Consider the following 22,257-nt stretch of genomic DNA (forward strand, 5'->3'; position numbering starts at 1 on the left):
AACTTTGATCGGAATTCCACCATATGAAAATAACAATAGTGTAATCTTTGTTTACTTGGACTTTATCTTATTGCGTCATAAACTGTATATTTCTATCCAAGTTATTCCACTTGACGGGAATACAGCGCGCACTCGATATTTATGCCAATAAATAAGTTGAGAATATCATTATAATTGTATATTTATCGTCTCATTAATCAATTTTGAACTATTTGTAGCGAAATTACTCAGAAATGTATGTATAGAAAGGGAGTAGGTACTTTCCTACGATTCCATTTCACTGTTTCCCCCTTATTCAAGCAGATTTGAAATAAAATTCGTTCTTCTCTAACGTATTCTTGTAGTAGAGGTTATATGCTTCAAACGAAATTTCTTATGGAATAAAGGAAACAAGGGGAAACAGGTCATCACTACCTGTATGCATATTCATACGGTTGTGTAATGTGTTCGATCTTTTTTGTATCGACAAAATCAAAGTTAGTATAACCTTAAAAAGGTTCATTCACCGATAGGTTTTGTGGCAAAGGACTGTGTTTTTCTATCACTATAAATACGGTCCTACACCGTTGATACAATAAAAAAGAATAATACGACATACATCGGGAAGAATAACAAATGAATCTCAATTTTCTACCCTTGAAATCAGAGGATTGAAGAAAAGGCGAGGGGAATTTTTGTCGAATGATTTGAGATCGAATTGTACCTATTTATCTAGACTTCGAATTCAAAAATAGAATTTTGCAAATAATTAACGAAAAATAAATCAGTTTTTCGTATATGACGTAGTGGAGCGATATATGATTACTTATTTCTACCCTTTAATAATGGTGGATTAATGCCGGCTTCCTTAAGAATTGAGAAAGGAAGTAATCAAATAGTCAGATCACAACCACGTGATCGCCATGTGCCAATTAGATTAGTTCTTTTCTGGTGAGGTTATACAGCATTACTAAGGTTGCGTTCACAAACTTACTCAGAGCAAGCTCTGAGTAAGCTCTGATTACCCGAAGCGTTCACAAACGTACTTTTAGTTCCTCAGAGTATGCTCTCTGAGCATGACCATCATAGGCGGAAATGAACATTTTTTGTGGGGGGGGGCACCCCCTAGGAAGGTCTGAGGTAATGCACCCGAGGTAAAGATGTTGGGTGGAGAAGAAGTCCGAAAATTCTAGAAATGGCTAAAAACAACGAAAAAGCTCCAGAATTGCTGTTTTTCACCCCTGTTTTCTAATTTCTCTTTTTTTCTGGGGAGGGCACCGGGGACATCTGGGGGGGGCACGGCCCCCCCCCTATTTCCGCCTATGATGACCATACTCATACTCTACTCTCGGAGTAAGTTTATGAACACACCCTAAGAACAATTGGTAAATGACGTTCACGTGATCTTCTGCCAATTAAAAACATCTTATTCCCTAGGGATAATAGCCCCCATGAATAACGATAAACTCGAAATCAGCGGCGGATGAGATATAAAGGCATGAGCACACTTTACTATCACCACTTTCCAAGTTTTTCTTTGAGAGGAGAAATTAAAATGGCAGTAAGAACTTGTTCAATTATTTATTGAAATTCTATGTATAAAATAAACGATTCTAACTCTGTCTTTCGTCATCAAATCATGTGAGATGTAAGAATTTCATTCGATTCCATCATTGATGAAAAGCAAAAATCGAATCAGCACTACTCAAATATATATTTTTGTCTGCTCTGCAGATAGTTAATTTTTTGTGTAGCACAAATTATTTTGATTTCATTTCACAAGAGTAATAGAAAAAAACACAATTTTCTAAGTAATTTCATGTACAATTTCATATACTGTTCATCAGTTTATATAGGGCATTTAAAATGTCACGCACTCCAATAACTTCGATTTACCTGAAATTCTCATCTCTCAATGTTTAGTTTGAATATATTCCAATTAGTTCTGGATTATTAGGCCTTAAAAATTAAATAAATGGCTTCAATTAAATATTTTGTTAACGGAACGCAGCCTCCCAAATATTTTTTTATACCATTACTTCAACTCAATTCTCTGGACAACAATGGAATAAAATAACTACATTTCTTATAAATAGGAATCAATTATGATAAAATTTTTGAAGAATCGAATCGAAGCAAATTCCATAAAATGTGATCCATGCAACAGGATTATTTGTACACTGGCCAAAACAATTTTTTTGGAAGAAAAACTGTAAAGTCACAAAAAATTCTAGACTATTTCAGATTATATTTGAATAACTGAATATCGAGTTGAAAATTTAAAATTCTTAAGTGTAGTGGAAAGTTATAGACATTGATAGTCAATTGTATGTTAATTTCATTTTGAAGAATATTGAGGGAGTCTATTTAAATGTTAATGAAAGATAATGTAACCGTTAGTTGTTTATTTCATATCACATTTTTTTTATTGCAATTGTAAAAAAGAACGGAGGCTGCACATTACGAAATCAATCAAATAATAAAAAGTGTGGCGCATCTTTCTTTCACATAAAAAACGTTCACCGTTTTCAACCAGACACTGAGAGAAAGAGAGAGAACGATTACCTATTCGGGATCGGAAGTCATGGCAACATCACCGTTCGTATTTATAACAAGTGTATCATCCTCGTTATAATTGATGCTCAAGACTGAGGACCTGCGAACCCGTTTAGCGCGAGTCCTTTCGCCCTCTGACTCAGAGTCTGTCGTCCTTTCCTGTTCACAATTATTCACACTGTCACCGTTGGCCCGACAATTCGCCGATTTCAAAGTACTGTTTTCTTTCTGTAAGATTTGAACCGTCTCTTTACTTTTACGCAATTCCTGCTGCAGTATCAGTATCGTGCTCTGCATCCCCTCAACGTCCTCGTCCAAATCCGCAAGGAAAGAATCCAGTTCGTTTTGAGACTGTCTTACTTCTTCGGAGAACGATTTTTGCAATGCCAGGTCGCTTTCCAGTTTCGCTATTCGACCGCTGCTGGTTATCTTGCCCAACTCCTCGTTTTCTTGGTATAAAAGTCTGCATTTCGCCATCAATCTCTTTCCAGTGTTAGAATCGGGTGTGAACTTCCATGCCGCCAGTTCGTTCTGCGTGTCTTCAAGTTTGGATCGGAGGTTTTGTATTTCTTTACGGAACTGTTGGTACATGCAATTGACGGCGGGATCCAGAAGCATGTTTCGTAGAGACGACGCTGTAGGTACTTGATTGCTCTTCAGTTCGTTGAGCTGGAGCTGAGATAATAAAGGAATTATTTAGTATGAAGCATTAAAATGTTGATTTCAAACATTAATAATCAATGAAGTGGATTTGTCATTTTCTCCAATTTGAGTTGATAAAGACAAACAGATCTTACATACGTTTTACCTGAGGTTGGAAAAAATCTGTTGGTCTGTCTAAATTGAAGAAAATATCAATGTTGTCAGTGGATTATTTGAACTTATTGTGCTCAAAAGAAATTACCTTTTGAGTTCCCCATTTCATGTTGGCTATTAATTCCTCTGCTCAAATACTGAATTTGAGGACACTTTCCATAATAATAACAAGAACACATTGTTGAAAATTTTAAGAAAATTATCTAAAGTTGAATGAATTCTGTCAAGTAATGTAAGAAATGAATATTTTCTTAATAGCCTGATAATTTCACTAGAAAACAACTAACAAGTGTTAGTCGGCAAAATATGCAAATCAAGTAAATTTCCATCAAGAGTGTAAATTTAGAAAATGCAGTAAACAAACAAGAAACATATTATGCTGCGTTATATCTTGAACAAATCATGTAAAAAATCCATTCCAATATTCACATTCTTCCTCAAGTCTGATAAGCATATAACTAATTTGTAATTTCTTTTGTGGAAATTTTAGCGAATTAACAGGTATCAATTACCTACAATTGAATTTTTAAGAAATGAACAGAACAAAGAAGGTCTGCCAATGATGCTTTTTGTTAATTACTAAGAAAATTCATTGCAACAACTTCAATGGTAATTACGAGAAGAAAGATTGCTCAATAAGTTGGCAAGTCTCATTGAAGTTGAGATATTTATTGCCAAAATATAACTATTTTCAACAATTTGCAGAAAATCTGCTACTATCAATAGAGAAATTATATCTAAAGTCCTCAAATGTCCTTAACTTTGGTGAAAAATCCATGGTTTCTACTGGAGCCTTTTTCACACCTCCTGCCGAGACACAAATCAGTATTCACATTTCCTTGATAAATCCACATTTAACATCATTCAAAAATGATAACTGATCATAGTGAACATTTTTTTAAAGATAATTATAAACAAATAAAGGCAATTTTTCACTTCTTAATATATACTCTATTAAATTCTAAATTTAAATATTTTATTCAATTTACACCCATATTTGGGGGCCTGGAAGTAAAAGGGTTCATGGGAACATTTAAAAAAAATGATGCAAGAGCAGAATATCACACTTGAGAGATATCCTAAATTGAAAATAATTTTTTTTCTTTGAACCATTTTATCGTATGTAAAAATGAAGGTATTAATAGATAATTTTCAAATTTAATTATGGATTTTTGATACGCAATATAATTGCCAAAAGCCAATTATTTCAGAACTACAAAAAATGTATTTGAACGCTTTTACTTCCCAGCCTCTCATTTGGTGGGAGCAATTGTTTTCTGTATCACAATCGATTTCCTTGGTCGATTAATTTTCCTATTGTAAATTTCTTGCCGTCTTATCAGGAGTCCAGAAAAAACAATTCTTGATTCAACACAAGTTTTCATTCCCTCTTGACCCTCTTCATCTTGATTCAGTATGGTTTCAAGAAGTGAAAAATGACCCAGTTTTACAAATCAAAACTTGCAACAACAAAGTAGTAGATTTCATGGTGAATTTTTCGAAGTACCAATCACTACACCAATTTCTAAATCGGTTAAATCATCACTTCGAACAAACTGGGCCCATACGGCACAGTCAACTAACACCGTCGCTCCATAATGATTTCAGAACACAAAGCCGAAAATTTGGATTCGCAAACTCACATAACACTCTTTCGTAGGGCAGCACAAAGTTAAGAACATTTGAGAAATCTTTGTTGGTACTGACCACAAGATCTTGGGATTCTTGTTCTTTGACTGCTATTCTCCTAACTAGGAACTTCTCCCTTTGCTGCGACTCACTTAGTTGCTGTTTCATCTTCTCTGCAACCTGTCGAAGCTCAGCCAATTCCCCTAGAAACACTATTTATTACACTCTGACTCAACCGCATCTCACTTTTCAGCACTAAAACACTGCACCGAAAGATACAGATGTCGACAGATAACACTGTCTCACTAGACAATAACTGAACTAAGTACCTTCTTGTGCAGAAGCTCGTCTTTCCAATGTCATTATGTAGGAGTCTTGTTGCCGCCAGTGGCTGCTCCACTCCGTGTTGGTTAAATTGGCCATTTCTCCATCGGCAATCACCACCCTCGAAGGCGTTTTCTCTTTTTCGACAGGGCTGATGGACCGATGGCCCTCGTTAGGTTCAGACATTCTGAAATTCATCAAAAATGTCATAAATACGTTTTGCTTCAGTCGGCCATTACTATGAGCATATCGGTGAATAACGAATAGACTATATACTTACTCTTTAGACTTATTAGGCACTAAGCAGCACTAGAATTGATTTGTCCTAAAATAAACACAACACAAATTTCGCCTTTTGTTTGAATACATCTAAAATGCCACTTATTTCCGCTCCTAATTTTAAACAATTCAAACACAAATGGAGAAATGATGCCACAGCACAGCGATTTCATTTGACATTTGACATTTCGCAAAATCGAAAATCCCTATGAATTCATTTTTCTTCCGTAACGATCGCAACACCAAGAAGAAGATTTCTCAAATTATATAATTATTTGATGTTCTGTGTTCTGAGGAAAATTACTCTGTGGTGGAAAATGCTTGCTTGACGATAAGTTTGGGGTTGCTGTTTGCATTTGATTATCAGAATATTTTCAACTGAAAATTTGCACCCAGGAAGTGTTAAAGTTTTGGACGAAACGAAATCTTAGAACGGCCTAAGTATATAAAGTTAAAATGCAAGTTTTTTCAACGTTTCACGTTCAACAAATAGGTTAATTTTTTACTCTTTTATAGGGCCAAGCCAGGTTCAGATTCTGAAAAGGAAGAGAAAGATAAGAAGAAAGAGAGAGGTCGTGATCGTAAAAGACGTAGTGCATCTAGTTCTAGTGAGAGCAGCAAAAGGTAGTATTCTAAAACTTTCCTTGGAGTATTGTAAACATATATTTTATTTCAGTTCATCCGACAGTAGTACTTCTAGTTCCAAGAGTTCAAGCAGTTCCAGTTCAGGAAGCTCCTCTAGATCTAGTAGTTCATCTTCTGATTCCTCTAGTTCTAGTAGTGAAAATGAAAGAAGAAATGTGAAGAGAAGATCAAGAAGCTCAAGACCTGCTAAACCTAGAGACAGAGTTAAGAAAGAAAAAGTCCCTGATAAGGAACAAGATAAAGAACATGAGAAAGATAAATCTAAGGAGAGGGAAAAGGATAAGGAAAACAAAAGTAGAGAAGTTAATAACAGGAAGTCCCCCGTGAAAGATGATAAACCAGTTCGCCAAAGATCCAGGTATGTCATTCATTTTTCGAATATTTGAAATACTCATAGACTATTCAAATTTATTTGCAGGTCTCGTTCAAGGTCTGATAGAAGGAAGAAAAGGAGGCGTTCTCCTACACCACGACCAACCAAAATACACATAGGTCGTTTGACTCGTACTGTAAATAAAGACCATATCATGGAAATTTTCAGCACTTATGGTACCATTAAGTCAATCGAGTTTCCCAAAGACCACGTTCATCAGCATCTCGGTCGTGGTTTTTGCTATGTAGAGTTTAGCAACCCAGATGAAGCTGAAGAAGCTATGAAACACATGGATGGTGGACAAATAGATGGGCAAGAGATAACTGCAGCACCAGTTTTATTACCAAAGCCTAGACCCCCTCCACCAAGAAGAAGTCCACCTCATCCTCCAATGCGCAGACCTCCCATGCATCGTAGAACTCCTCCTAGGTTCAGGAGGCGTAGCCCATTACGTCCTCCAAGAAGGAGCCCACCCAGAAGGCGGCCCCATTCAAGGAGCCCCATCAGGAGAAGGAAACATAGTAGGTCGAGTTCAAGTAGTTCAAGATAAGTAAGTTTTTTATTCTAAATTGAAGTATGCTATGATTGGTAATGAATTCATATGAGTATTTTATTATTTCAACTGTTCCACTGTGGATTTGTGTGAGTGAATTATTCTTGTGAGTAATTCTTGAGAATATGTAATTGAAAGAAACTTGCATAGATATTAATAAAAATTGTTTTTTTTTCCATTATGTTTAGATTATTTTATGTAAAAAAAAATATGGATAAAGTTTGTAATTTTATGACTGAGAAATGAGTATAAGTTGTGAGCACTACATAATTTTTCATTTTTTCCTGAACGCAAAAATGATTCATTTCACTGTTTCATTTTTTAGTTAAATTAACCCTGAAAATTTATTAATTCTATTGGACAAAATAATGTAATTATTGGATAATGAAAGGTTATTGATATTGCTCAAAAAAGAAATTGACATGTGGATGAGTATAACTTTATTTAACTTTCATCATTGGAAAATTCGAAACAGCATCCCAAATCTTAGTCATCTAATTCTCCATCGGAGTGTTCTACTGTTGTCCCCTGAATGATTTTTTCAGTTTGTTTGAAACGATCCTGACCTAACTGTATTATTCTCATTTTCGCAGCAGGGTAAGATTCCAAGGCTTCGTTGAAGTCACGTTTGGTGAGACGGTACAATTCGCAGAAGTCGATTGCTACGCAACTCGCTACCCTTGTTTCGTTTAGTAAAAGTGCAATCTCTCCAAAATGATCGCCATCGGTTAAGTGGCATATCTGAAAGAGGTTGTTATGTGTTGAGCAATATTTTTCCAAGATGTTTGAATTTAACATTCCCAACTCACCTCCTTTCCTGTAGGTGTATAAACGGCAAGAACACCAACGTAAATAAAAAACATCTCTGTACCAAGTTCTCCTGTTTGTACAACAACATCATTAGGGAGATAAATTTCCTGTTTTAACAACATAACAATTTTCATCATAACATTTGGGGGCATATCTTTGAATATTTCCACCCTTGTGATGAAGTTTTGGCATAAATGCCACACTATCTCCTAGAAAATTCTTCTATTAAATATCTGGTAAAATGGGTTTCAAATAAAATTTGGAACTAAAAGGAACAAAACTTTTGTGCCTTGAAACTCACGTTTCTCAACGAATTAGATATAGTCTCCAATATCAACTTCTCCTTGAAAACTGTCTTTTGGAATTTGAATTGGATGTAGCTTTTAATTCTGTTGCTTACTTCATGTGGTACTTGCTTGAATCTTGTGTAAGCTTCGATCTGGTTCATCAAGTGGCTGTACTTGTTTTTCGAGATGTTTCGACAAGTGTATATTTGCAATATTTGGGCTAGGAGTCAGTAATAATTTTGAAACATTCAATAACTTTAAAGTTATAATTTGTGATATTGGAAGCTTACCGGCTATGAACATATTGAGGAATAGTCCAGTAAATAATAACAGTAGATACACCAACATTTTGTACCATGGTTCTTCAGATACCGATCTTGGTACTCTAACCAGGAATATAGTTTGAACCATTTCCAATACCATAATCATAATGGTGTGAAACGAATTGTCTACTGGTTCGTCAGTATCTGAATACCTGACTATTATTATCAGATACAGGACCCAAAGGAAAAATATAATCCAAATATTTATATATGCTGCTGTTCTGAAAATGTAAGTTGGGATATTCCACCTCTAAAAGGTGATTTTAGGTTATTTCGTTTCTAATTCATTGAAATACAGAGCTAGGGAAAATTTAGTATGTATCGATAAAAAAACAGCACATATTGGAACCGGGTGGTGAAATTTTCTAATACAAATCCACAAAATGAGAAATTATTATTACAAGAATTGAAGGAAAGTATGAAAGTATCAATTAAAAGCTATACTCACTATCCTATACTCATCAGAGTAATTCAATATTGTTTTTATCCTGGCAAATCTGAACACCCATTGGGCATTATAAAAGCCTTTCTGTTCAAACCATCCAGTATACGCAGCAATGTGGTTTATTTGAAGAACTGATATCAAATCGAAGAAGAAGTAACTGCAAATGTATTTTCTGGAAATTATTAAGCGAATTATTGCCAAAAACTTGCTGGTTGGCACGGATATACGCTTATAACTATGCAGGTTCTGAAGTAACATCACTTACTTGGCTACAGCCGATGCTTCAAGAACAATCTTCTGGTTAGCCTCATCGTAATACCCGCAGAAAAAAGATATCACTATATCTGCCGCACAGAAGATGTTCAAAATGATGAGGAATGTGAACCAGTGGTAAGGCGCAGCAGTTAGATGTTCAGAAGCCATAATGAGCACAGGAACAGACTCCAATTGAACGATGTAAATAACAGACATTATAGTATCCCAGTAGAAACTGCAAAAAATTGATGGTTCAAATAGACGAGTTGAAAAAATCTGGAGCATTCCGCGGAAACTTGAAAATCAGGAAGTTATCGAAGATTCTGCTCAGGACCGGTACGACTCTTGTAGATTGTAGATTTTAGCGCGCAGTACTAGCCACCCCTTAAATACATTTGCGCTTACTCGGCCCAGCTTTAAACCAATTGAGCAAATTAATTCATTGGACTCACTATTAAACTTTCCAAAAACCCGTTAAGTTAAAGAAAAATTACAGCCGAGTCAGACTACAAAAACTGATCTTTTGTAAGATATTCACATTTACCGGCCTTCACTAAAGGGGTGTATCATGCAATAGTACTTCTCCAAATGCCTCACATTTTCTACTCTTATGTTATAAGTTGATTTCATATGGATCTTGGTGACTGGATTTTTTTCGCTGATAGTAACGAATTTTTTCCAAGACCTTCGCGCTGGGACAAACCATCCTGACTTAACAAATCTCGCTACCGGATCTACTTCTTCTACCAAGTTGCACTTGTGTCCTTTTATATGTTTAACTGTCCAATAAAGTCCTTCAAAGGCTGATTTGTATTGCGTATTTGTAGCTTTCGAAGTCATTGGAACAAGTGTAGCTTTTTAAAAATTTGTCATTCGTGATATGACAATTTTTTCATTTAACTGAATTCTATGGAAATTTGGTGGTGGAACGCCCTTAGATCTTACTTATCTTAAGATCTAAGGAATCTTACTTAGATCCCTCCCTCGTGCATTTAAGTTTTTTTAGGGATGTGATGTAGAACATACTTCTTTCTCAATTCCTCTCCTTTCAAATAATCAAATTACCTCAAAGCAGCTAGTCTAGACCTATTTATAGATTTGATATGGACATTTTCTATAAAAGGGAAGGATAAAAGTGTTTTGTGCGGCCATTCACAGTTACATGCCCCGTTTGCAGTGGCGCACCCAGAATGATATTATGGGGGGGGCACGCCTAGCTGCAAGTTTGATGAAAGTGGTTTTTTACGGTTTTACCATAGCAAAATCAGTTAGCTTTTCGACGCTTGGGGGGGGCACCCGTGCCCCAATGGGTGCGCCAATGCTCGTTTGAAATGTAAATCAGTTGATACACTCATATTTTTAGATATAGAATATCTGGTGAACTGATAAAATGAATAATTTTATTTCCTTCCTCAAGAAGTTAGTTTAGTGTTGTTAGAGAAAAGTTTTTTTTGTGCTGACTTCCAAGGAATTTTTTTGAAGAAGAACAAGAAGTGACATTCCGAACATCTTCTATGGAAAATTAACATAACCTAAAAAAAATGCGCGGAGGAAACAAAATTTCAAATAAAATTGCTCCATAAATAAAACACCAAGCCAAATACTGAATTTCATCAAAGGTACATAATGGATAGTTCAACAGAGGAATTATTACTGCAGAAAATAGAGGAACTCGTCTTTGACGAAGATAAAATAGTAACGAATTCCGTAGTATGCGAAAAATTCGACGTGAGCTTAAGGGAATCCAAGTACATATTAAAAAAATATATTTCCGATGATAACCTATATCCAGGAAAGATCTCCGTCACATATTTAATTTGTGGCAAATTAAAAACGGGAGAGTACAACATACAAATTGTTGACTCCATAGAGCTGTATGAGAAAAAGAAATCATTTAGTTTGATATCCGATGAAGTTGTGTACAGTGTACAAAAAAGCAACTCAATCGATTTTAACGCTATTTCTATATCAGAAAAAATTGCCTCAACTTTCCAAGTTCCGAAGGGAAGCATTATTGGTGAAAAATGTTCTGAGCGATTGGTTAAGTCGAAGGTGTTGCCTCCTCCCCCTGCTCAAAAGAACTTTGAGAAGCCGAAGTCATCTATGTTCTTCAAGCCTGTACCAAAGACAGAAGCAAATTGTGAAAAGAAGCAAAACCAATCAACTTCAACGAATAATTCTAAGATAAATACTCAGAAAAAACCTGGGGGTCTTGCAGGTTTTCTCTCCCAAACACCACAAAATTCAAATCATGAAAATAAACACCAACACAAATTGTCCTCTTCTGATGAGGAGCCTAGGGTAACAAAACGACCCAGAATGGAAAGCAATGATCAGGAAGCGGATAAAGTTGAAGTGAAAGTAGAAAATGAACCAGAAAGTAGTGAAGTAATAAATGATAAATCTAAGGAAGCTGTTCCCAAAAATGAAGTACCTGAAGAGAATTCTAATGGTAAAACTTCAGATGCAAAGCAGCCTTCTAAGAAAGCAAGCAATAAAAAGAAACAAGAAGGAAAGAAAAGGAAAAGAATAATACTTCAAAGTGACTCTGAGGATGGTATGTGATTTTTTTATTTTGTTCTATTAGATTTTTTTACTTGTTTTGATTTAGATCTTTTTGCCAATGATGAGGACGAAAAATTAAATGTGGATTCAGAGGAAGAGAAGCCTTTGATAGCTGAACCTAAAGAGACAATTCCCAAGAATAAAAGAAGAAAAGCCGTTGAAAAAGTTTACACAGATGATGAAGGATTTGTTGTTACTAAAACAGAATATGTTCTAGTTAGTGCTTCAGAAGATGAAGAAACTGAAGTTGAAGCTGAGAAACCAAAAGTGGTTAAACCTCAGGAAAAAGAAGAAAAGAAATCGCCACCGCAAAAACCTACAGCTAAGGGGAAGAAGGGAAAGGCTTTGGCTGGTAATCAACCTACATTGATGAGTTTTTTCAAGAAAAAATAGTATGCATTGAATATAGAGGCGTTTTCTTTGATATATGATCAACAACTAATGCTAATAAAATATGAAATTTTTCATATTTGGAACATATATGAAAGAAAACATATTGTATTGTTATACTTTGTAATGTTTTGGTACACTTAAATTTTTTCTATGTGATGAAGTATTTATTAGCTTTTATTTCAAATAAAATAAACTGATATTGTTTTTCCAATTAGTGTCTTAAGATCTGTCTTGATCGAAAATTATTTACATATTTTCAATGAAGATTTGTTGTTACTGTTGTGCCAGATAATTCTCTGTAAACTTCTAATGGGCCCTCACAGTGGTACACCCTGTAAAAGCAATGTAGGGATTTCAAATAGTTTCTTGAACAGTGATTATCTCATACCACCACACCCATAGTTTTAAGCTGAATATTTTTTTAATAAACTGAAATCTTATGGATTTTGCTGAATTTTCAATTGAATAATAAAATCATCACCTTAAAATTTATATATTTGGTAGAAAGAAGGATAACAATGACAAACATTTAACACATGAGCAATATCACAAAGAATGACATTTAGAAATTCACTTTTTCACATCCAATGTTTTCATTACACTTGCTGAACTATCAGTTTGTATAAAAGTGTGAGGAATTTCACTACCAAAGTAGACCTTGCTATTTTGGCCCAAAGATTCATATTTCTTCAGTTCTATATATTCCGGTGTGAATAACAGTTTGTTAGCTTCAGCTTCTTGTTTAAGTCTATAAAAATCTGCATCAGTGCGACTTTTCTGCCTAGCAAGATGCATTTCATCTTCAATTTGGGATATTCTTTGGTGTGATTCTTTCTCCATTATTTTCTGCTCGTGCTGTATTTTGGCAACTTGAGCTTCTTTTTCAGCTTCGATTATAGCTCGCTTTCGTTCAGTTTCTGCATCCTTTTCGACAACCTGCAATAAAATAATATAACTTGAATGCTTCAAATTATTTTCAACTCATCCAACCTTTTGGTGTTGAACAGCTATAAGGAGTTTTGTTTTTTCTCCCTCCATTAATTCGTAATTTTTTCTTATAACTTCTGGAATTTTCGGTTTGGTGAGTCTAACAGCTTGAATTCTTAGGCCAGGTGCCATTTCTAACAAATCTTTCTGCAGAGCTTGTTTCAGGTTTTCATCAAGTTGATCGAAGAGATCTATATATACTTCATGGAGAGTATGGGTACTACAAAATTGATTCAGTTCATGATGCACTTTGTTGAAAATCAGGGTCTTATCGTAATCAGCAGTATAATTCTTAACGATATCCAGTACTACAAAAATTCAAATTTGATTATTTGAATTATGGATCACTGAAGGGTTCTCACCGCTATTAGCATTAAGATGATTAACAACTTCAATTCTGTCGAAATATATTATAACCCCTCCACTCGTTCCACATGGAACATTTTTGACTTCGTCAGTTTGGAGTGTAACCTATTAAAAATTGTATGGATGAAAAAAATATAATGTTGGAGCTCTGAAATTGATTACCTGAACTGATTTGAACGAAGTTAAAAAAGGAAATAACATATGATATCCTGGATTACTGAGGTCTGGCAAAAGAGCCCCTCCCTAGAAAGTAAAGAATTCGCTTCTTCCAGATTTTTTTTAGGATTTCATATTCTTACCCTATAATAAACGCCAACATGGCCTTCCTCAATTTTGTGCAATGAGTAATTGTATATAATAAAAAGCGAACTTAAAATGCCGCCTATCAGTATGTGGTCCAGATAACGAGACATTTTTACAAAAGAATACACGTAATGGATCGAATCGAACTTTATTATTCAGTGTACAAAGTGAATGATGTGTATCATACTTAAAAGAGTTATTTATGCATAATTAATAACGAGGAATGTTCGATATCTTCATACGAAAGCAGAAAAAATCGATTTTTTATCGGTTTGTTGATATTTTTGACATTGCCTTTTTTTAGGTTACCTATTCTTTTTCTTTCTTGAAGATACTGAATTTTTGTTCTGTTTCTGTGGCTGCAACCAGTAATACTCGAGCACAGAATATGGGTTCAGCGCTCAGCCTAGCTGAGATAGAGATAAAAAACTTAAAATGATATGCAAATCATAAAAATTTCATATCAATATGAAATAATAAATTTTTTATTGTACAAAATAATCTGTTACATTAGAGAAAATATAAAGTTAGGTTTTTTTTACAATTGAAACATTATAAATCAAAACTATCGATCTAAGATAGCTGGCTTTGTATTGTTATCGCAGCGCAGTAACTCATTAACGAATTTATCGACGAATGTAAAACGATTCGTTTCTTTCTCAGTTTGAACTTCGAAGATCTCATCTTTTACCAGCGTAGTGGTGTCCAACGTGATGTCTGACCCCCCATTTGAAATTGGCGTGTTTGTCGGTTTTCACGTAAGTGTGAACAGGACCTGTTATGCCATGGGAATGATCTCTTTTGTACCTAATTTGCTGGTTGTCTTCATCTGAAAAATCATACGGATGATACTGATTGTAAGTGAAAGGGAAAATGTTTGGTGGAGGTTTTTTGACCCTGACATTTGTTTTTGGGCTTCAGTATAAACTACTGGTGTAATGCTCCAGATATTCTAGGCTTTGCTAAAGCGTTCACCTATAATTGAATGATAAGTTTTTTTCTTGTTATTTATAAGCGATTTTATTCCTAGGCGCAAAATCCAATAATTGATACGTTCTGTAGTCATTTATTCTTAACATTGCAAACAGAACATAGAACACTCAATGAACTTGGAGTTTATCATTTCATTGTTTTCACATCTATGTATTGAGACAGAATATACCAAACTAATGAGTTTCCATATTCATTCCAATTATTTTGTTTTTGTATGAAAATATTCCGGAAGAAGGTAAGAAATCCTCTATCTATTTCGGCTGAATTGGTATAGTAATCATATGATTTCTTATTATTATCTTATTCACCTTTCACAAAATAATTGATTTGTGTAATGAAAAATTTTACATTGTATAGGAACACATAGGTATTCATCATAGATAGGTATATATACGTTTTTCAAACGTCCATCTTGTAGACCTACATTTGAATTAGAAGCTTAGAATGGACTATATTTAAATATGTCGTTATAGTTTCCTGTTTCTTAAGACAATTTTTACTCCGTATTAGTAAACAATGCAGATTGCTGGCTGATGAACAATCTTTATAGCTCAGTTCAACTCAGATGGTTTGTATGAATTTCAAAAATTTCTGACTCAGACATTGAGTAGGTATTTTACAATTTAACAGGAAATTTTTAAATATTTCGCGGGAAGGAATATTTGAACAGCTATGATAATAATTATTACGAAAGTATTCGTAGATTAGTCATTTGAAAACGTAGTTTTTTTAGGGATATTTGGTTATACCAAAGTTCAGTTCAAATTCTACCTGATATATGCGATTTTCAACTTGTTCCAAAAAATAAGTAATATCCCTATAATTTTTTTCAATTACCGGTGGTTTGTTTGAGAGAAAAGTGGAATTGAATAAAACAAAATTATTTGAAGTAAAGCTACCACTACTACACTTACCAGCAAGTAAAGGACGAGCAGTGGTCGATGAAAACACAACGAAGAAGCAGATAATTAAAACGGTGAAAAGCTGAAAACAGTTAAACATATAAAATGCGTCATAACCATTTCACACGCCCTCAACTAATATTTGTGAACAAAAGAGATAAATTACAAACAGAAAATGTGGAGAAATAATATTCATTTCCGAAATGGTGCAATTTGGGAAATGAAGATCGTTCCAATTCATAAAAAAAAATGAAATGATTCATTTTCAAACGTGAATATGAATATCATTAATAATATGGTTCATGTAGAAAACTACTAAATATACATGGTAAGTATAATTTTTTGCTAAAATTATACATTTTTCCAATTTTGTAGTGAAAGTGATTATATATTGACAGCAATTGTGTTGAATATTTTTTTTGAATGGTTGGTACTTAGGATTTTCAACTGCGTACGTTCAATGATGAAAAAAAAAGTTTTATTTAAAAAAAATATTTTAGGTGTGAATTAAAGTTTTCTAAATATTTCAAAATGTTTTTTTAAGATACATGCATGTTATAATACATATGGAATAAAAAAATCACTCTCCCTTTCGAGTTGAAAATATATACACATGAAAAATCATGGAAGGAATAACAAATTAAACTATAAAATCTTAAATAATTTACTTACAGATGCGAATGAACACATTTTGCTTGTTGTTCTGGGATATTGACTGCTTCTGTGAAAGATTTGGCGCTCTTGCTCTTTATAGTTTACGAAGACGAGAAGAAAGTGTAGAGTTTTTTTCGCAGAGAAAATTTTACGTGGTCTAATTGAAACACTTCATTGCGTTTCCGTACTGCGTTATCGATCAGGATTTGACTAGAGTATAACAGTATCGAAAATAAGTTGATTTATAATTGGCATTTCTTATATTGTTAGAAGACAATTCTGGAAATTTTTCACCGAATGAATCTCTTGTTATACATGCCATTTTATACCTACTAGAAAACTTTTGTTATTCGTACTTTTGGTTAGGTTCGTTCTGTAATCAAAATATCGGTTTCCAAATTGCTCATCAGCCTTTACAGAGCCAAAAAGAACAGTCAACGAGTATTATCTGGAATATCCAACAATTAAGTATGAAATGAAAATAACGAGCGGAAAATATTCAACAACAAAAAGAATCTACATAGAAATTATCACACGTCTGCCAGAAATTCAGAATTCGAAAAATATGTTCACAAATATTCAATAGATTTTTGACCTGAGCAGGGAATGCCTGAATTTACAGAGTGTAGCTTGTCATTTTTATTTCGCTTCACCTAAACCAAAATAATAACATTCGTGATATAACAACTCAGGCACTAGAAAGGATCTAAACTGATGAATTTATATAATGAAAAAAATTTAATATTTTTACCGGTTTAGACTAACCTAACCTAACCTTTTGGGCCGATTTTCTTTTAAGATATATCTCGTGTTTTACTTTTAACGCTGTAATGTAATATTTGAGGACTTCAAATAAATGAAACTTGTTGAGTAGAAGTGGAGAATTGAATATTTATTGATTAAAAGCCTAAACCAAGTTGACCAATGAATGTTGATCTGAAATCAAATTAAGGAAAACATTCAACAAACGTTCTACATCGCGTTTATAAAGATTCATTTAACGGAGAACGAAAAAGCACGTTTATAAATAAAAACATAGCATATTAAAGAGGCATTAGATCAACTCAAGGGGGAAAAGGGTAAGAACGACGAAAGAATATTTGATTGACGCTTTTAGTGAAAGAGCTCTAGAAATTTTCGGAAAGGATCAAAATATATGTAATTGCCAGACCTTTCACAACGTACGAAAACATCAATAAAGCGTTCTAAATTTAAGTCTCTTCCACGTGCCAAATTATTTTAGTCAGTATTCTCGATATTTCTCCGGAGGTTTATATATCTGTCGATCAGTATATCTGGTAAAATTGTTGTTTATTACTACCCAAAGTTTCGTGAAAACCAGGGAAATAGCAGGTTTTTTTGTGAGAATTATGAGTGACGCTAACAAGGTAAGACTATTTGGTTTGATTTTTTATTCATTTTTTAATTTCTCGAATTAACTTCCTATCATTATTCTCGTCTGTTTCAGAATAGATTTATCGTGAGAAGGAATGATGAGGTAGGTCGTTTCGCAGTTGTTTCGGAGGATTTGAAGGCAGGCGATTTGATTTTTACTGAGAAACCTTTCGCTTATGGCCCGAAATCAGGTAAATTGATAGGATAACAAACAAGTTAACTAATATCGTTATTTCAAATAATGTCATATCAGCGATGATGTTAGAACTTGATATCATCTCGTTGATTCTTGCTACAGTTGATCATTTGCTTACAGATAGTCCACCACTTTGTCTTGGTTGTTATAACGCACTAGAGGGTACATCCCTCTGTTCCAAGTGTGGCTGGCCTGTCTGCTGTACAGAATGTGAAAATATTCCATGTCATAAGGAAAACGAATGCGAAGTTTTCTCTAAGGCAGGGGTGAAATTTCAACCTGTTGAAGATGCTTCGGCAGTCTGTCTACAATATGAATGTATCACACCCCTCAGGTAATATTTTTAGAAAATTAGCCTAACCTCTACTTTATATAATTTTCTTGGAACTTCATCAAACCTTGATATCTGTCTACAGAGATCTTCTTTGTGGACATCTCCAGGTCTCACCACATGTGAAATACTAACCAAAATCTGATATTATCAAGAGTCCGCCACTTTTCTTGTAGAGATGTACCGGGTATCAATATCTCGGACCATTCCTCATTCTCATTCAATTTTTTCCTATAATAATGTCACGATTCTTTCAGAGTACTGTTAGCGAAGGAAAGAAACCCAGAAAGATGGGAGAAAGAGATAGCCCCAATGGAGGCACACTTGAAAGAAAGAAAAGATAAGCCCTTATGGAATTTCAACCAGGTTAATATCGTTGAATACTTGAGAGGTCCCTGTAAATGCGACAGGTTTTCCGAAGAACTCATTCATACAGTCTGCGGCATCCTGGATATAAACGCCTTCGAGGCAAGAGCGCCCTCTGGGTACCTTATAAGGAGCCTGTACCCAAATTTGGCCATATTGTCCCATAATTGTGTGTCGAACATTGTCCATTCTATTGAGTGTACGGGTACAGGAGATAAGGATGACTATAAGTATGTCATTTGGAGTTAAATTCTTGAGGAAAGTCCTTCAGGAAAGTCACGTTTCAGTGTTAGCGTGAGAGCGGCGGTAGATATAGCGAAGGATGGAGAAATATTCAGTAGCTACACGTATTCCTTATGGCCGACTTTAGTGAGGAGGGAATTTTTGAGGGAGAGCAAATATTTCGATTGCAAATGTGACAGGTGCAGCGATAAGACGGAGCTTGGGACTCATATGAGCTCTTTGAAGTGTAATAGATGTGACAATGGTGTCATTCTTTCAACAGATCCACTGGGTGAGTTGAATGTCGGCGTAGAAAGACACTCCATGTATAATTGTTTTCATCATCCAGTCGCAGACCTATCTTTATATTTTAGGAAGGCAATGTACAAAAACACTGTAAAACTAGCATCGTTGCTTCACTTGACTGCAGTGACTGTAATGAAGTAACTGCACCAAAAAGGATCGTATATGTCCCGTTGGACTATGCAGTTACTGTACAGTAAAAACTGAATTTGACATACAGCTGCACTTCAAAAAATAGCGATGCTATTTCAATCACTGTACAGCAAGCCGCACTTCAAATGCAGCAGTCACTGTACAGTACGCTGTATTTTAAATGCAGTAGTAACTGTGCAGAAACTGTACAGCAAACTGCACTTTAAATGCAGCAGTCACTGTGCAAAAACTGTACACCAAGCTGCACTTCAAATGCAGCAATCACCCTAGAGTACAGAAACTGTAGACTATACAGTACGCTGTATTTTAAATGCAGTAGTCACTGTTCAGAAACTGTATAGCATAGTTGCTGTATCGAAACTAGCAATTACGAAACAATATTCTGTGTATAGGAGTTTCCCTAGATATATAGGTACAGAATATCGATTCTGCAAATCAGAAATTTTCAATTTCACTTAATATAAACCATATCTTGGTAATGAAAGGAGTCTTCAGTTATTGAATTATATCTACACTGCGCAAAAAAATTAACGCACATTCTGAAAATCTCAATTTTCATGAAAGTTAACTCTACATTGACTTTATAACTTATTTTTTATGTTATCTCGGGAAGATTTGAACGAAACAAGACACATTAAATGGAAGAAAAATTCAGGATTAAACCGAATCTTACGTGAAAGAAGAGAAATTAACAATTTTCAAAATACTGAAATGCTGATGAGTGATTTAATACTTGGTATTTCCACCCCTTGCGTTAATTACAGCTCGGCAACGACGGTTCATACTCAAAATGAATAAAATGTTCTGATCTAATCCTTCCCAGATTTCTCCGAGTTGGATTCCTAAGTCATTAAGAGTAGCTGATGGATGATTTTCTGAACTTCTCAGCCTTCTATTGAGGTTGTCCCAAACCTGCTCAATCGGATTGAGATCTGGACTTCTTGCTGGCCATTCCATTCGAGAGACTTCAACCTCTTCAAGGTATTCCTGAACAATGCGCGCACGATGGAGTCTGGCATTATCGTCCATAAAAATGAAATTTTCTCCAATGTATGCTCTTCAAGAATGTTCCTTATATACTTATCAGCATTCATAGCTCCATTATCAACGACCACTAGGTCTGTGCGAGCAGTCAAAGATATTCCACCCCATACCATAATCGATCCTCCCCCGAAACCAGTAGTATTCAGGAAATTGCACTGAGCATATCTTTCATATGGACGTCTGTATACAAGGGAACGTCGATCACAATGGTAGAGGCAGAATCTAGACTCAATCGGCCTCTTCCCACTGGATATGCTCTCTCGCAAAATCCAAACGCGCCCTTCGATGGGATGGGGTAAGAGCTGGGCCTCTTGCCGCGACACGAGGCCTTAAATCATATTCTCTGAGGCGATTTCTTATTGTCTGAGTGCTAATTTGCACCTCATGAGTTTGCTCAAGCTGAATTTGAAAGAGGCGAGCGGTTGAAAACCGTTGTCTCAACGAAGAAACTCTCAAGTAACGTTCTTGAATGGCAGTTGTTACCCATGGTCTACCCTGTCCTGGTCTTCGGACATTCATACCTGTCTCTCTGAATCACTGCAACATTTTGGACACACTTGTATGGGAAACTCCAAACCTTACTGCAATTCTTGTGTATGTCCACCCTTCTTCTCGCAAAACTACCGCTTGGGCACATTCCTCTTGGGTCAAATTGCGTGTTTTGCGTTGCATAGCGATCGAGTGTAGAAATCAAACGAAAGAAAAACTATTGATCACTAGAATTGATCGAGAACAACTGATTTTAGAATGGAGCCAATACATTTAAAATCTGATAATATCATCTTTTTTATTCCTGCTGGAAAAAAACATCTGTATTGAAGAAAACCGTTGAAAGTGGATAACATATACATGCATAATTCTGATAAAAATAATTATCCTTGAGAACACCTTCAGTTGTAGGATAAATTTGAGATTTCCATAATGTGCGTTAATTTTTTTGCGCAGTGTATTTATGAAATTTGTTAAAGCGACATCTGCTTATGCTAAGTTTTTCAGTAACCTGTATTGTTATGTTTTCTGAGGTTACTAGATCTGTCAGCCTTGACGTCATTTCCTTTCAAGAACGAATAGGCCAAATCAATGTCTCGTTCGTTTTCAGACGACAAATGCGAATGGAAGTGTACCCATTGCGATTTCTCAACTAACGCAGTTGCCGTGAAGAAAGTCTTCGCAACGATACAAGCTGAAATAGAGGCAGTCGAGATGATGTCAGATTCTGAAGGGGTGGAAGCCAGAGAGACCATATTCCGGAAATACCGATCGGTGTTGCATCCGAAAAACGCTTACATGACAATTTTGAGGGTGGCCTTGTCCCAGCTTTACGGAAAAGCTGAAGGATACACCATGGAAGACTTACCAGACTTGATACTGGAGAGGAAAGTCGAGCTATGCCAGCAGCTTCTTGACGTGCTCGACGTTGTCGAACCTGGTTACTCTAGGATTAGGGGTATAACCTTCTACGAGCTACATTCACCTCTTTTGATTTTAGCCAGGAATCAGTACTCAGCAGATTTGATAGATAAGGAACAGTTGAGGAGGAAGTTGAAAGAGGCTGTTGATTATCTTGGGGAATCGGTGAAGATATTGAAGGGTGAGCCGAGTACTACACTTGAAGGGCAACTGTACCAAGTGGCTAAACAAGGTCACGATCAGCTTACAGCCAACTTTGACTTGTTGGTCGAGACCGCTTGAGAGTGGGCTTTCAAATTTTCGATATTGTTTTGGATTTAATAAATGCTTGAAGAATAGTTTCGTTTCATTTTCGTGGCCACAACGACTTTAATTATTTTGAAGATTGACATATGACCTT

The 22,257-nt window shown here is 35.2% G+C and overlaps 6 protein-coding genes across 7 annotated transcripts; 3 read left to right on the top strand and 3 right to left on the bottom strand.

Annotated features, from left to right (window-relative positions):
• Positions 1-1,545: 1,545 nt before the first annotated feature.
• On the bottom strand, positions 1,546-5,746 carry LOC123316623 (pre-mRNA-splicing regulator female-lethal(2)D). The gene is made up of 4 exons (XM_044902795.1): positions 5,585-5,746; positions 5,310-5,491; positions 5,059-5,183; positions 1,546-3,210 (listed from the first exon to the last, which is right to left on the bottom strand). The coding sequence occupies exons 2-4, from the start codon at positions 5,488-5,490 to the stop codon at positions 2,545-2,547; spliced, it is 972 nt and encodes a 323-aa protein (XP_044758730.1). The 5' UTR covers position 5,491; positions 5,585-5,746; the 3' UTR covers positions 1,546-2,544.
• Positions 5,747-5,874: 128 nt separating this feature from the next.
• Positions 5,875-7,419, top strand: LOC123316624 (RNA-binding protein with serine-rich domain 1-A). The gene is made up of 4 exons (XM_044902796.1): positions 5,875-6,041; positions 6,100-6,207; positions 6,260-6,586; positions 6,647-7,419. Coding segments are annotated over exons 1-4 (942 nt in total). The 5' UTR covers positions 5,875-6,039; the 3' UTR covers positions 7,152-7,419.
• Positions 7,420-7,577: 158 nt separating this feature from the next.
• Positions 7,578-10,139, bottom strand: LOC123316622 (potassium/sodium hyperpolarization-activated cyclic nucleotide-gated channel 2-like). 2 transcript variants are annotated; one of them, XM_044902793.1, is made up of 7 exons: positions 9,819-10,139; positions 9,285-9,509; positions 9,023-9,191; positions 8,542-8,824; positions 8,266-8,471; positions 7,964-8,173; positions 7,578-7,895 (listed from the first exon to the last, which is right to left on the bottom strand). In XM_044902793.1, exons 1-7 carry the CDS (start codon positions 10,112-10,114, stop codon positions 7,641-7,643), a joined length of 1,644 nt encoding a protein of 547 aa, XP_044758728.1. In that variant the 5' UTR covers positions 10,115-10,139; the 3' UTR covers positions 7,578-7,640. The 2 variants fall into 2 exon arrangements, with proteins under 2 accessions (XP_044758728.1, XP_044758729.1); XM_044902794.1 differs by having other exon boundaries at positions 9,813-9,915.
• A 652-nt stretch (positions 10,140-10,791) lies between these two features.
• LOC123317059 (nucleolar protein dao-5-like) lies at positions 10,792-12,676 on the top strand. The gene is made up of 2 exons (XM_044903417.1): positions 10,792-11,831; positions 11,886-12,676. Exons 1-2 carry the CDS (start codon positions 10,901-10,903, stop codon positions 12,230-12,232), a joined length of 1,278 nt encoding a protein of 425 aa, XP_044759352.1. The 5' UTR covers positions 10,792-10,900; the 3' UTR covers positions 12,233-12,676.
• Positions 12,677-12,709: 33 nt separating this feature from the next.
• On the bottom strand, positions 12,710-14,192 carry LOC123317060 (erlin-1-like). The gene is made up of 5 exons (XM_044903419.1): positions 13,885-14,192; positions 13,748-13,828; positions 13,582-13,690; positions 13,223-13,527; positions 12,710-13,168 (listed from the first exon to the last, which is right to left on the bottom strand). Exons 1-5 carry the CDS (start codon positions 13,996-13,998, stop codon positions 12,803-12,805), a joined length of 975 nt encoding a protein of 324 aa, XP_044759354.1. The 5' UTR covers positions 13,999-14,192; the 3' UTR covers positions 12,710-12,802.
• A 3,435-nt stretch (positions 14,193-17,627) lies between these two features.
• LOC123316657 (SET domain-containing protein SmydA-8) lies at positions 17,628-22,195 on the top strand. The gene is made up of 6 exons (XM_044902844.1): positions 17,628-17,825; positions 17,906-18,023; positions 18,149-18,362; positions 18,617-18,955; positions 19,013-19,239; positions 21,547-22,195. The coding sequence occupies exons 1-6, from the start codon at positions 17,808-17,810 to the stop codon at positions 22,137-22,139; spliced, it is 1,509 nt and encodes a 502-aa protein (XP_044758779.1). The 5' UTR covers positions 17,628-17,807; the 3' UTR covers positions 22,140-22,195.
• Positions 22,196-22,257: the final 62 nt, after the last annotated feature.

Source organism: Coccinella septempunctata, chromosome 7 (genome assembly GCF_907165205.1).
Source record: "Coccinella septempunctata chromosome 7, icCocSept1.1, whole genome shotgun sequence".
Taxonomy (NCBI): domain Eukaryota; kingdom Metazoa; phylum Arthropoda; class Insecta; order Coleoptera; family Coccinellidae; genus Coccinella; species Coccinella septempunctata.